This window comes from Mobula hypostoma, chromosome 17, assembly GCF_963921235.1.
Source record: "Mobula hypostoma chromosome 17, sMobHyp1.1, whole genome shotgun sequence".
Classification (NCBI taxonomy): domain Eukaryota; kingdom Metazoa; phylum Chordata; class Chondrichthyes; order Myliobatiformes; family Myliobatidae; genus Mobula; species Mobula hypostoma.
In genome coordinates, this window is record NC_086113.1 from 5,426,096 (window position 1) to 5,442,022 (window position 15,927).

The 15,927-nt window shown below is 43.6% G+C and overlaps 1 protein-coding gene across 5 annotated transcripts in view; it reads left to right on the forward strand.

Annotated features, from left to right (window-relative positions):
• Positions 1–15,927, forward strand: part of LOC134357802 (retinoic acid receptor beta-like) — a 499,706-nt gene that overhangs the window by 413,127 nt on the left and 70,652 nt on the right. For all 5 annotated transcript variants that reach the window (XM_063069461.1, XM_063069465.1, XM_063069463.1 and 2 more), the window contains one exon: positions 9,424–9,584. In XM_063069461.1, the coding sequence (XP_062925531.1) occupies positions 9,424–9,584 (161 nt within the window). The remainder of the gene's footprint in view (positions 1–9,423; positions 9,585–15,927) is intronic.

Genomic DNA, 15,927 nt, shown 5'->3' on the forward strand with positions numbered 1-15,927 from the left:
ACCCATGGCACTTCTTCCTCACCATTCCCAACGTCCTTTTCTCCCACTAGATTTACAAATAAATATATATACATGTATTTACACAGTACTGTACATGGATAGAAAAGGTTCAAAGAGATACGGGCCAAACATGATTGAAAGAGACTAGCATGGATAAAGATTTTGGTCAGCATAGTCTGGTTGGGCTGAATTGTTGTGATGTTTCTGTGATGTATGACTCGATGACTCTATGAGTTAAACATGGTAGCATGTTTGGAATTGCAGGTTTAACTTGCTGAAATTGTAATAGACATTGCTGAGATCTAATTTGGAGTGTTCTGTGCAGTTTTGGTCACTTATCTACTGAAAAGATGTAAATAAGATTGAAAGAGTACAGAGAAAATTTACAAGGACGTTGCTGGGACTTGAGGACTGAGTTATGGAGAAATGTTGAACAGATTAGGTGTCATGGTTCCATTTGGTTGTTCCCCTTTAACGCTCCTTTCTCCCTGATTATGCCCTAATTTCAGCCATTAGATTTCCAATTGCTGCTAGTTTACTTAATTACAGTACACCTGGTTTGCATCAGAGACTGTGAAATAGGTACGATGGCTTCACTACACAGGTTGCCAGCTTGTTGGTCTATTCTTGTGTGATACTTCGTTCTCTTATCCACTTAGAACCGCTAGTTCTAAGTTTAGTTCCAGGTTTTGTTCTAGTTTCAAGATAGTCCCTGTAGATCCCGTCTCCTTGTCAAGATTCCTCCAGTCTACGTTCATGTCTACGCCAGCATCCACAACTCAGTGGATGAGCCAGTGTTCTGCACGTGGGTTCTCCTCAGTCACCCCGTGCAGAAGTATACAAAATGATGAGAGGTGTGGAGAGGGTAAGTGCAAGCAGGCTTTTTCCACTGAGGTTGGGTGAGGCTAGCAGTACAGGTCATGGGTTAGGGGTGCAAATGTTTAAGGAGAACATAAGGGGTAAACTTCACTGAGAGCATCGAACAAGCCGCCAGCACGAGTGGTGGATGCGGATTCCATCTCAACATGTAAGGGAAATTTGGATAGTTACATGGACGGGAAACCACTTCTGTGGAAAAAATTTGCCAAGAACGATCATGGTCATGGCAAGACCATGTTCACCCACATCATACGACGTGGCACATAATGAAAGAACGAATATGGGTAGGAGGGGTATGGAGGGCTAAGATCCGGGCCGGGTTGATAGGACTAGGTAGGTTAATGGTTTGGCATGATTTGTCATATTTTGTACATTGTTTTTGTCAGACTTTGCTATATGTATAGTTTTTCATAAATTTACTGTATTTCTTTATTTTCCTGTAAATGCCTGCAAGAAAATTAATCTCAGGGTTGTAGGTGGTGATACATACATATTTTGACAATAAATTTACTTTGAACTTTGAACTTTTGATCATTAACGTACAAAGAAGGAAAAGGCAACGAGAAACTTTCTGGACTAGTTCCTGAGGATTGGAGGGTGGCTAATGTAACCCCACTTTTTAAAAAAGGAGGGAGAGAGAAACCGGGGAATTATAGGCCGGTTAGCCTAACGTCGGTGGTGGGGAAACTGCTGGAGTCAGTTATCAAGGATGTGATAACAGCACATTTGGAAAGCGGTGAAATGATCGGACAAAGTCAGCATGGATTTGTGAAAGGAAAATCATGTCTGACGAATCTCATAGAATTTTTTGAGGATGTAACTAGTAGAGTGGATAGGGGAGAACCAGTGGATGTGGTATATTTGGATTTTCAAAAGGCTTTTGACAAGGTCCCACATAGGAGATTAGTGTGCAAACTTAAAGCACACGGTATTGGGGGTAAGGTATTGGTGTGGGTGGAGAATTGGTTAGCAGACAGGAAGCAAAGAGTGGGAATAAACGGGACCTTTTCAGAATGGGCAGGCGGTGACTAGTGGGGTACCGCAAGGCTCAGTGCTGGGACCCCAGTTGTTTACAATATATATTAATGACTTGGATGAGGGAATTAAATGCAGCATCTCCAAGTTTGCGGATGACACGAAGCTGGGTGGCAGTGTTAGCAGTGAGGAGGATGCTAAGAGGATGCAGGGTGACTTGGATAGGTTGGGTGAGTGGGCAAACTCATGGCAGATGCAATTTAATGTGGATAAATGTGAAGTTATCCACTTTGGTGGCAAAAATAGGAAAACAGATTATTATCTGAATGGTGGCCGATTAGGAAAAGGGGAGGTGCAACGAGACCTGGGTGTCATTATACACCAGTCATTGAAAGTGGGCATGCAGGTACAGCAGGCGGTGAAAAAGGCGAACGGTATGCTGGCATTTATAGCGAGAGGATTCGAGTACAGGAGCAGGGAGGTACTACTGCAGTTGTACAAGGCCTTGGTGAGACCACACCTGGAGTATTGTGTGCAGTTTTGGTCCCCTAATCTGAGGAAAGACATCTTTGCCATAGAGGGAGTACAAAGAAGGTTCACCAGATTGATTCCTGGGATGGCAGGTCTTTCATATGAAGAAAGACTGGATGAACTGGGCTTGTACTCGTTGGAATTTAGAAGATTGAGGGGGGATCTGATTGAAACGTATAAGATCCTAAAGGGATTGGACAGGCTAGATGCAGGAAGATTGTTCCCGATGTTGGGGAGGTCTAGAACGAGGGGTCACAGTTTGAGGATAGAAGGGAAGCCTTTTAGGACCGAGGTTAGGAAAAACTTCTTCATACAGAGAGTGGTGAATCTGTGGAATTCTCTGCCACAGCAAACTGTTGAGGCCAGTTCATTAGCTATGTTTAAAAGGAAGTTAGATATGGCCCTTGTGGCTACAGGGGTCAGGGGGTATGGAGGGAAGGCTGGGTTCTGAGTTGGATGATCAGCCATGATCATAATAAATGGCGGTGCATGCTCGAAGGGCCGAATGGCCTACTCCTGCACCTATTTTCTATGTTTCTATGTTTCTAAACTTAAAGGCTGATTTAGACTGCACCATGACCTGTTTTCCTCTGTTTTCCAAATGTGTAAATCTCAAATGTGCTCACTGTATTCTGCTGGTGTTTTCGCAGTTGTGTTCAGCTGCGGACACATTCAAATCCAACAGCAACTTCTTTGAGGTCTCTCCTCCACAATCCTGTGCCAGAGTCTGGAAGTCTGTTCACTTTACTGTTACAGTTGCACAGTACGTTATTAAGATGATCATAGTTTGTGGTACTTTTATTTTCACAGAAAGATTTTCAATGACTTAGAAGTGTTTATTTTATTATACAAAGGTGTTTTTTTAATTTATTGTGATACAGCGCAGAATAATCCTTCCACTCTTCAAGCCGTGCTGCCCAGCAACCCCTGATTTAACCCTAGCCTAATCACAGGGCAATTTACAATGAGCAATTCATCTACTAACCCATGCATCTTTGGACTGTGGGAGGAAACCAGAGCACCTGGAGGAAACCCACATGGTCATGGGGGGAGCGTACAAACTCCTCACAGACAGACAGCAGGAATTGAACCTGGGTCTCTGGAACTGTAAAGTGTTGCACTAACCACTACGTTACCATGTATTACCAGATAACTTTTATTTTTCAAATTTGCAAATACTGTATTGTTACCATGGGACAATTAGATACAGGAGCAGAATTAGGCCACTTGCCCATTGAGTTTGCTCCACCATTTCATCATGGCAGATTTATTAACCCTCTCAACCCCATTTTCCTGCTTTCTCCTCATGACCTTTGACACCCTGACTAATCAAGAACCTATCAACCTCCTCTTTAAACATCGTCAATGACTTTGCCTCCATAGCCATCTGTGGTAATGAACTGCACAGATTCAGCACACTCTGGCTAAGGAAATTCATCCTCGTCTCTATAGGGACGCTCTTCTATTCTGAGGCTGTGCCCTCTGGTCCAAGACTCAATAACGGAAAAGATTCTCGAACCTGTTAAAAAATGAATGCATGAAACAGTCGCAGAGAATTTTTCAATGTGTTGTTCACTGCGTATTGGGAGATCACAAAGGCCCAGAACTAATCATCTGTATTAAAATTTAATGGTGCGTTTTGAATCTTTTGAATTCTCTACCCCATAGGGATTAGACTCAAGACATACCGGGGTAATGCAAGAAGGTATAGTTGAGGCAGAAGTTCAGGTTTATTGTCATTCAACCACACAGTGTGTACAGCTAAACAAAACTTTGTTCCTCTGGGGCCAGGGTGCACAACACAGTACATATAGTCCCCAACTTCATTGCATCATCATCCCTGGGCCTGACATGGTCACCTGTCAGAAACCTCGAAGCAGGTGGTCATGATAGAACTGACAGTTCCTTGGGAAAGCTGGATTGAGGAGGCGTTTGAGTGTAAGAAAGCTAAAGACCTAGAGCTGGTGGAGCAGTGGCAGAGACAGGGGTGGAGGGCACGATGCGAGCCTGTAGAGGTGGGCTGCAGAGTTCTACTGGCTGCTCGTTCTGCCCCTCGGCATTATGGGATCAGGAACATCACAGGGGCTGCTGAGCGAGCCTCCAGATGGCCATGGATCAAGAGGAGTGACCCACGGACCAAAGCTACTGGCCTGATCAACCCTGGCTAGGTCGCCTGGGCGAGGGTGTCTGATGTTGAAAGATCTGAAACACCCGATGGCCCCAGGTTACATTACTGGTGATGTGTCCCAGCGCAACCTGGGATGTATCTCAGCTCCAACCACACGGCACATACAGTCACAATCCAATACATAACATCAGCACGAATGCCTGAGAGCCTCGGCCTAAAGTCTGAGGTGCATGTTTGTGTAAACAGTATAATGTTACTGACAATGTTATAATGAAACAAACAGGCGTATAAATATGTGAAACAGCAGCAATAAAAGATGAGAGGTGACCTGGATGAGAGTTTATCTGTGAGCTGGGACATTCGGACAGGGTGTACGCTTGTGCTGGGTGACAGCAGGGTGTTCAGAAGTCTAACAGCCTGGGGAAGAAGCTGCCCCTCTGCCTGGCATTTCTGGTTCTAATTGTGTGGTATCGAATGCCTGACGGCAGAAGGTCAGGGAGATTGAGGGACAGATGGAAGAGATCTTTGACAATGCTAGGGGCACTGCGTATGCAGTTTCAGAGGGGGTTGGGGGGAGGAGAGGAGATAGATCCTGATGATGTTTTCAGCAGTCAGCCATCCTTACACTAAATACAAGAGCAAGTGCAATGGACAGAATCAATTTCCTCAGATCTTTTTTTAACATGGATTTAATATGGAATATTTGCAGAAAATTCAGGGCACCTGCATGAATTTCCAATGAATTATTTTTCATTCAATTTGCCATTGGTTTGAAGACCATAAGACATAGGAGCAGAATGAGACTATTCGGCCCATTGAGTCTGCTCTCTCATTCCACCATGGCTGATTTATTAACCCCCTCAAGCCCATTTTCATGCCTTCTCCCCATAACCTTTGACATTCTTACTAATCCAGAAGCCATAAACCTCAACAATAAATATATCCAATGCCTTGGCCTCCACATCAATCCACGGCAATGAATTCCACAGATTCACCACAGTCTGGCTCAAGAAATTCCTCCTCACCTCTGTTCTAAATGGACATCCATCTGTTTTGAAGCTGTGTTCTCTGGTTCTAGACTCCCCTACTACAGGAAACATCCTCTCCATGTCCACTCTATTTCGGACTTTCAATATTCAATAGGTTTAAATGAGATCCCCCACCCCACCCATTCTTCTAAACTCCAGTGAGTAGAGACCCGGAGCTGTCAAATGCCCCTTATATGAGACCATAAGATATAAGAACATAATTCAGTCATTTTGCCCATCAAGTATGTTCCGCCAATTTATCATGGCTGATCCCATTTTCTTCTCAACCCAAACCTCCAGCCTTCTCCCCGTATCCCTTCATACCCTGACCAAGAATCAGTCAACTTCTCCCTTAAATATACATAAAAACTTGGCCTTGGATTGACACAGCTGCCTGTGGCAACGGATTCCACAGATTCACCATTCACTGGCTAAAGAAATCCCTCCTCGTGTCCGTTCTAAAAGGACGCCCCTTTATTCTGAGGCTGTGTCCTCTGGTCTTAGATTCTCCCACCATAGGAAACATCCTCTCCACATCCACTCTATCAAGGCCATTCTCCATTCTGTAGGTTTCAATGAGGTCACCCCTCATTCTTCTGAATTCCAGTGAATACAGGCCCAGAGCCATCATATGCTGTCCATATGACAAGCCATTCAATCCCAGAATAATTTTCGTGAACCTCCTTTGAACCCTCTCCAGTTTCAGCACATCCTTTCTAAGATGAGGGGCTCAAACCTGCTCACAATACTCCAAGTGAGGCCTCACCAGTGCTTTATAAAGTTTCAAAGTTACATCCTCGCTTTTACATTCTAGTCCTCTTGAAATGGCTAACATTACGTTTGCCTTCTTCAGCTGCAAATTAACCTTTATGGAATCCTGCACAAGAACTCCCAGTTCCTTTACACCTCAGTTTTTTTGTTATTTCCTCTCAATTTAGAAAATAGTAAACCCTTTCATTTCTTCTACCAAAGTGCATGACCATACACCTCCCAACACTGTATTCTATCTGCTACTTCTTTGCCCATTTTCCTAATCTAAGTCCTTCTGTAGCCTCAAAACTACCTGCCCTTCACCCATCTTCATATGTCTGAAAACATTGCAACAAAGCCATGAATTCCATCCACCAAATCATTGACATATAACATGAAAAGAATCAGTCCCAACACAGACCCCCTGTGGAACACCACTAGTCACCGGCAGCCAGTCAGAAAAGGCTCCCTCTATTCCCACTCTTTGCCTCCTGCCAATCAGCCACTGCTTTATCCATGCCAGAATCTTTCCTGTAACACCATGGGCTCATAACTTGTTAAGCAGCCTCATGTAGAGCACCTTGTCAAAGCCTTTCTAAAACTCCAAGTACACCACATCAACCGATTCTCCTTTGTCTAACCTGCTTGTTATTTCTTCAGAGAATTCCAACAGATTCACCAAGCGAGACATTCTCTGGAGGAAACCATGCTGACTACAGCCTATTTTATCATGTGCCTCCAAGTACCCTGAAACCTCATCCCTAATAATCAACTCCAACATTTTCCCAATCACTGGTGTCAGACTAACTGGCCTATAGTTTCCTTTCTTCTGTCTCTCTTTTTAACAGTGGAGTGACATTTGTAATTTTCCAGTCTTCCGGAACCATTTCAGAATCTCATGATTCTTGAAAGATCATTACTAATGCCTCCACAATCTCTTCAGCCACCTCTTTCAGAACTCTGGATTGTACACCATCTGGTCCAGGTATCTTACTTACCTTTAGACCTTTCAGTTTCCCAAGAACCTTCTCTCTAGTTATGGTAACTTCACACACGTCATGCCTCCTGACACCTGGAACATCCACCGTACTGCTAGTGTCTTCCACCATGAAGACTGATGCAAAATACTTATTCAGTTCACCGCCATTTCATTGTCCCCCATTACTACCTCTCCAGCATCATTTTCCAGCGGTCTGATATCCACTCTCGCCTCTCTTTTACATTTTATGGAACTGAAAAAACTTTTGGTATCTTCGTTATTGGCTGGCTTACTTTCGTATTCCATCTTTACCTTCTCAATTACTTTTTTAGTTGCTTTCTGCTGCTTTTTAACAGCTTTCCAATCCTCTAACTTCCCACTAATTTTTGGTCTACTATATGCCCTCTCTTTGGTTTTTATGTTGGCTTTGACCTCTTGGTAGCCAATGTTGTGTCATCTTTCCTATAGAATACTTCTTCCGCTTTGGGATGTTTATATCCTATGCGTTCCGAATTGCTTCCAGACCTTCCAGCCGTTGCTGCTCTGCCATCATCGCTGTCAGTGTTCTCTTCCAAACAATTCCAGCCAACTCCTCTCTCATCCCTCTGTAATTCCCTTTACACTGTAATATTGATACACCTCCTTCTCAAATTTCAGGGTGAATTTGTTCATATTATGATCACTTGCCCCTAACAGTTCTTTTACCTTAAGGCTCCTAATCAATTCTGGTTCATTGCACAATTCCCAATCCAGAATAGAATAGCTCTCGTGGGCTCTAAAATGCCATCTCTTAGGTGCTCTAGAAGATCCTCCTCCTGGAATCCAGCACCAATCTACCTGCATATTGAAGATCCCCATGACTATTGTAATATTGACCCTTAGGGATGAATTTTCTGTATTCCATTGCAATTTGTAGACCTCATCCTTACTACCGTTTGGGGCTCTGTATACAGCTCCCATCAGGGTCTTTTCACCCTTGCTGTTCCTTAGCTCTATCCACAATGTTTCAACATCCTCTGACTTTATGTCACCTCTATCTAATGATTTAATTTTATTTTTACCAACAAATCAATATCCACTCTCACCTCTCTTTTGCTCTGTACGTACCACAAAAATCTTTTGGAATTGTCGTTGATATCATCGTCTAACTTACCTTCTCATATTTAATCTTTTCTCTCCTCGTGATTTTTGAGTTGCCTTCTGGTGCTGTTAGCTTCCCAGGAAAAACAAAATACAATAGAATTGATGAAAAAAATGTGTAGAAGAAGACAATCTGTGCAAATAAAAATGATGTTGAGAACATGAGTTGCAAAGAGTCCATGAAAGGGAGTCTGTATTTTGTGGAGTTAGTTCAGTGTTGAGGTCAATGACGATATTCCCGCTGGTTCGGAAACCTGATGGTTGAGGGATAATAACTGTTCCTGAACCTTGTGGTGTGGGACCTAAGGCACCTTCACCACCTGCCTGATGGTAGAAGTGAGAAGAGGGAAGGACTGGATGGTGGGAATTCTGATGATGGATGCTGGTTTCTTGTGACAGTGCTCCTTGTAAATGTAAAACAAACGAGAAAATCTGCAGAAGCTGGAAATCCAAGCAACACACACAAAATGCTGGAGGAACTCAGCAGGTGCTCGATGGTGGGGAGGAAAGATCTGCGATCTGCACGTAGTCATTCTTTGTTATTATCCTGAACCTTTCATAGTGAGGAAGAGGGTTATGTAAAGATGCTGTTACTTCACGCCTTCAAATATTGACTTGAGCCCACACCTCAGAAAATGACTGACTATCTCTGGCTGGAACAGTTACTCCAATTCAAAATGTGCATTATTTTATCATTTATTTATTTATTTTTATTTTGATCTGCAGTACAGTCCCAGGCCCCTCCAGCCCAGTGTGCCCACATCACCCAACTACACCCAGAACTAATTAACCTACTAACCCATAGGTCTTTGGAAAGTGGGAGGAAAGCCGATCACACGGAGGAAACCTATGTGGTCACAAGGAGAACGTACAAACTCCTTACGGTCAGTGATGGAATTGAACCCGGGTCACCAGCACTGTCATAGTTTACATATCTCACAACCCCAGTTTTGCTGTAGTGTTTGCATAAAGCCTGACTGAAGATGCCTGATTGTGATCTATTGCTCTTCTAGCTGTAAGAAATGACCGGAACAAAAAGAAGAAGGAGACACCGAAGCAAGAATGTTCAGAAAGCTACACCATGACGGCAGAATTAGAGGATCTAATTGAAAAGATTCGCAAAGCCCACCAGGAGACCTTCCCTTCTCTCTGCCAGCTGGGGAAATATACTACAGTAAGTATTGAGCCACAAATGTTTGTTGCTATTAACTATGCATTCAGTGCTTAATTGCACGATATGATTGAGAAGAGGATGTTATATCAAAAATATAACTGGTTTGTGATTGTGTTAAAATCAGAAAATCTAACAAAGATATTGAATCAGAATTGGGTTTATTGTCACTGATGTATGTGTGAAATTTGTTGTTTTGAGGCAGCAGTACAGTGCAAACTATAAATTATAACAGGAAATACATGGATGTTGGACATTGACCACGGATGTTGCAGCTGTCTACATGTTACACAAGCCAGGGCAGTACAATATGGAGAGCAAGCTGTTGTCCGTGCAGCAGGCTCCCCCTCTGCATGCAGCTGATAAACCCAAAGGAACCTCAGGGACCGATACAGTCGGCAGAAGTGGTGTTGCAGGAGTTGCCCATCACCATTGAACTCAACGTGAGTCTGCCTTAGGGACTCCCAACTCCCAAAACCTTCCCCATGAGTGTGTATAGCCGCAAGGTAACAGAGGTTTGAGATCAGAGTTTTCCTTCTCGATAAACTGCCAGCCATGGCTGGCAAGCCCCAACTGCCCGAAACATCTGGTTGTAAGGTGCCAGTAATCCACCTTTGCCCCTTCTCCTGTCAGTAGAAATGGTTCGACCGGGCTTAGTAGCGAAGCCACTCATGAAGGCCAGGAGCTCAGAGACTACTTGAGGCATATGCCATTTGGGGGCATTTAATAGGTAGTGGGAGCTTATCCCCACTACAACCCCCAACTATCTGCTCATTAATAAAAATATCTAATCAGTCAATCATGTGGCAGCAACTCAATACATAAGAGCATGCAGACATGGTCAAGAAGTTCAGTTGTTGTTCAGACCTGACATCAGAAAGGAGAAGAAATTTGATCTAAGTGGCTTTGACCATGGAATGATTGTTGGTGCCAGACAGGGTGGCTTGAGTATCTCAGAAACTGCTGACCTCCTGGAATTTTCACCCTCTACAGGCTCTAGAGTTTACAGAGGATGGTCTGAAAATTAAAAACCATCCAATGAGCTGCAGTTCTGTGGGTAAAAATGCCTTGTTAATGAGAGACGTCAGAGGAGAATGGCCAGACTGGTTCAAGCTGACAGGAAGGCAACAGTAACTCAAATAACCACACGTTACAGCGGTGGTGTTCAGAAGAGCATCTTTGAATGCACATGTCGAACCTTCAAGCAGATGGGGTACAGCCGCGTAAAACCACACCGGGCTCACTCCTATACCTTCAACCTAATTTTAATCATTAGAGATTCTGCAGATGCTGGAAATTCTGAGCAACATACATGCACAAAATGCTGGAGGAACTCAGCAGGTTAACCTAAATCATCTGCGGGATACCTGCTCAGTGAAATGACTTCTGGAAAAAAAATGAAGGATTAAAGCACACACAGAGATGGGGCAACAGAGGATGTGATTGATCCTGTGAAAGAGAACAAAGGTTGTGTTGAAGTCATTCAGTTAGAGGCATTTGCCTCCAGAACACCTGACAGAACTTCAGACTCAGATTCATTTATTTGTCGCATTTATGTCAAAATATACCTTGAAGTCTGTTGTTTGCATCGACAAGCAACATACCCGAGGGTATGCTGGGAACAGCCCATAAGTGTTGCCACACATTCTGGCATCAACATAACATGCCCACAGTGCTCAGCAGAACAACACAGAATATAACAAACAACAAAAATAACAATAGTAAATCAGGCCCCTTTCCTCCCTCCCACACACCCACATACACTGGTGTGGAAGGTCTCCATATTCTCCAGAAGATCTCCAGACCTTCTTTGAAAAGGTCAACCAACATGTGACCAAGTACGTACCCAATCAGGAAGCAGTCTGGAGGATCACTGCTCAGACATTGCATATCAGCCCATGAGTTTGCTACTTTCATTCAGTTGCACTGAATGGGTCCAACATTTGCAAGAGTAAATATAAACTGTAAATAAATAACCTGTTATCTCCCTGGCTAATTTGCTAATCTGTGCATTCCAAATGAATTTGCTGAAACACTCTTTCCATTTGTACTTAGTCAGTAGGATTTGGTAATTCTTAAACACGAGAAAGTCTGCAGATGCCGGAAATCCAAAGCAACACACACAAGATGCTGGAGGAACTCAGCAGGTCAAGCAGCATCCATGGAAATGAATAAACAGTCGATGTTTTGGGCCAAGACCTTTCTTCAGGACCTTTCTTCCCCCTCCTTTTCCTGTCCTGCTGAAGAGTCTCGGTCCAAAATATCGACTGTTTATTCATTTCCACAGATGCTGCCTGACCTGCTGAGTTCCTCCAGCATTTTGTGTGTGTAGTTTTGGTAATTTGCCCCCTATTCCCACTGAGAAATACGATGCTGACATTAACCCTGAGTTCACCGATGCTTAATCTTTCCAATCAGGTGACTGCAGAATAACATTACTTTCAGCCTTTAAGCTAATTATCCATCTGTTTCTCATTTTCTCCCATAGTCTGTTGTTTTCCTGACACACACAAAATATAAAATCAACCCTATTATGGCACAGACAATAGTACTGATGAGGAACAAAACCTTGGGATCAAACTTTTGGAATGAATTACTTTTAAATGGGCCCTAAATCTCACCAGAGACAGGAATCAGAATCAGGTTTATTATCACTAACATATGCTGTGAAATTTGTTGCTTTGCAACAGCAGCAAAGAGTTATACATTTAAAAAAATTACTCTAAGTTACAATAATAAATACATATATATGTAGTGCAAGAAGTGAGGTAGTGTTCGTGGGCTCATTGTCTGTTCAGAAATCTGATGGCAGAGGGAAAGAAGCTGTTACTAAAATGTTTTATGTGTTCCTATAAGCTGATGGGAATGAGAAGAGGGCATGTCTTGGGAGATGAGTGTCCATAATGCTGGATGCAGGAAAAATACGTTGAGCATCATACAGTCCTTTTAAAAAAGGTTTACCACAGAAAGCCTCGTTAATAAACAGAAAGAGGAAAATTTTGAGAGGATTTAACAATTTAGGTATTTTAGGGACTAAAACTGACAATTTTTTTTTCATGTATGGGTTGGTTTTGCTAGTTTAAATTAGTGAAGAACCCTTGCAATATATTTCCTGAAGCTGCCTCTAGCCCAGGACCTGGGCTCATTAAAACCGATTTCTTTGATCAAATGTTTAGTATTCTCCCCTGATAATTCCTTTTGTGGTTGTGTGGTAGATTCCATCTGTTGCACTCCTACAATGCACTTGGCTTTGCTTTGTTTCATTAAGAGTAGGTACAAAGATATGCGGACAATCCAGTACTTAGTCATGCTGTCTCATGGTTCCAGGGAGCCAGGTTCGAACCTCACATCAGGTATTGTCTGTGTGGAGTTTCACCCATTTCCCCTGGATGCCTGGGTGTTTCCACTTCCTCCCAGAGGAAGATTCCTATAGTGGGGGGAGAAAAGGACCAGAGGCACAGTCTCAGAATAGAGGGGCATCCATTTTGAACAGAGATGATGAGGAATTTGCTCAGCTAGAGGGCGATGATTCTGTGAATGGCTTTGGAGCAATACTTAAAGCAGAGGTTGATAGGTTCTTGATTAGTAAGGCTGTCAAAGATTATGGGGAGAAGGCAGGAGAATGGGGTTCAGTCCGCTGTGTCATTCCATCATGGCTGAAGAAATGGCAGAGCAAACTAGAAGGACAGAATAACCTAATTCTGCTCCTATATCATCCACAATAGATTCATCTCCATAAGACCATAAGTCCATAAGATATAGGAGCAGAATTAGGCCATTTGACCCACCTAGTCTGTTTCAGTATTCAATCATGGCTCTTCCTTTTTTCCTCTCCTCAGCCCCACACCCTGGTCTTCTTCCCATAACATTTGATGCCGTGTCTAATCAAGAACCTATCAAGCTCTGCCTTAAATACACCCAATGACCTGACCTCCACAGCTGCCTGTGGTGAGAAATTCCACAAATTCACCACCCTCTGGCTGAAGAAATTTCTCCACACCTGTTTTAAATGGATGCCCCTCTATCCTGTGCCATCTTGTCCTAGACTGCCCTACCATGGGAAACATCCTTTCTACATCTACTCTGTCTTTCAAAATTCAAATTGTTTCAATGAGATCCCCCCTTGGCCTTCTAAATTCCAGCGAGTACAGACTGAAGGCTATCAAATGCTCCTTGTATTTCCCATAATTAACCTTGTGAACCTCTTCTGAACCCTCTCCAATGCCAGCACATCTTTTCTAAGATGAGGGGCCCAAAACTGTTCACAATACTCAAGGTGAACCCTCACCAGTGCCTTATAAAGCCTCAGCATCACATCCTTGCTCTTGTATTCTAGACCTCTTGAAATGAATGCTAACATTACATTTGCCTTCCTCACCACTGGCTCTGCCTGCAAGTTAACCTTTAGGGTGTTCTGCAGAAGGACGCCCAAGTATCTTCGCATCTCAGGTTTTTGGATTTTCTGTCGTTTAGAGCACAGTTTGCACACTTATTTCTTCTACCAAAGTGCATGGCCATGCATTTTCCAACATTGTATTTCATTTGCCACTCTCTTGCCCATTTTCCTAATCTGTCTAAGTCCTTTTGCAGCCTGTTCCAACTCCTTCTTTCTGGTAGGCGCTTTAGATCACTGTATGCCAAGACAAATAGGTACAAGAACAGTTTCTTTCCGTATGCCATCAGTCTTATGAACACTTGAATTTTAGTCTATTATAAAGCAAGTCCACCTGTACATACACAGGTATACCTCATTGTATATAGTTCACGATTATTTGCACTATTGTTTTGTTTGCTTTTTGATTCTGTACAGCGAGAGCTCAGGGAAACCGGCATCAAATTCCCTGTATGTGTCCACATACTTGGCAATAATAAAGGGCTCTGATTCTGATTCTGATCTGTTTCCTTAACACTATCTGCCCTTCCACCAACTTTTGTGTCATCTGCACACTCGGCAACAAAGCCATCTATTCCATCATCTTAATCATTGACATACATCATAAAAAGAAGTGGTCCCAACACCGACCCCTGCGGAACACCACTAGTCACTGGCAGCCAACCAGAAAAGGATCCTTTTATTCCCACTCACTGCATCCTCCAAATCAGTCAATGCTCTAACCATCTCCAATGGGATCTCACCACCAGGCACACCTTTTCCAACTTCCCCTCCACTTTTCGCTTTCTGCAGGGTTTGCTCCATATGTGATGTCCTTTCATCCCACCCTACTGATCTCCCTCCTGGTACTTATCCTCACAAGTGGAACAAGTGTCATACCTGTCCCTACACCTCCTCCCTCATTACCATTCAGGGCCCCAGACAGTCCTTCCAGGCGAGGGACACTTCATGTGTGAGTCTCTTGGGGTTATCTACCGTATCTGGTGTTCCCAGTGTGGCCTCCTGTATTTGGTAGGATCTGACGTAGATTGGGGGACTGCCTCGCCGAGCACTACAGAAAAAGCATGATCTCCCATTTCAGTTCTACTTCCTAATCCTGTTCCAACATGTCAGTCCATGGCCTCCTCTACTGGCACAATGAGGCCACTCTCGGGTTGAAGGAGCATCACCTTATATTTCATCCGGGTAGCCTCCAACCTGATGGCATGAACATCGATTCCTTGAACTTCCGGTATTCCCCTCCCTCCCCCCGACTCACCATTCCCCATCTCTCTCTCTCACCTGCCCATCACCTCCCTCTGGTGTTCCTCTCCCTTCCCTTCATTCCATGGCCTTCTGTCCTCTCCTATCAGATTCCCCCTTCCCCAGCCCTTTATCTCTTTCACCAGTCAACTTCACCCCTCCTCCTCTCCTGGTTTCACCTTTCACCCACAACCTTGTATTTCTTCCTCCCCCCCCCTCCACCCCCACCCCCACCTTCTAACTCTGACTTCTCTTTTTACCAGTCCTGGTGAGGGGTCTCGGTCCAAAACATCGGCTGTTTATCCTTTTCCAGAGATGTTGCCTGGCCTGCTGAGTTCCTCCAGCATTTTATGTGTGTTACAGTTCCTATATCATATCTTCCAAAGACCATAATATAAGCTTAATTTTATTTCTTAACATCAATACAGTGCTAGCAATTATGGTAAGGCATTATTGATAAATTAATGGAACCAGACCAACAACATCAAAACATCAATCAAAACACAGCGCCATCGTGGTGCAGTGGTTAGCATAATGATTTAAAGTACCAGTGACCCGGGTTCAATTCCCGCTGCTGTCTTGAGTAATTACGTTCTCCCTGGCACCAGGTGGGTTGCGTCCGGGTGCGATCACGGTCCAAAGATGTACTTAATTGATCATTGTAAGTCGTGCCATGATCGGGTTAGGGCTAAGTCAGTGGTTGCTGGGTGG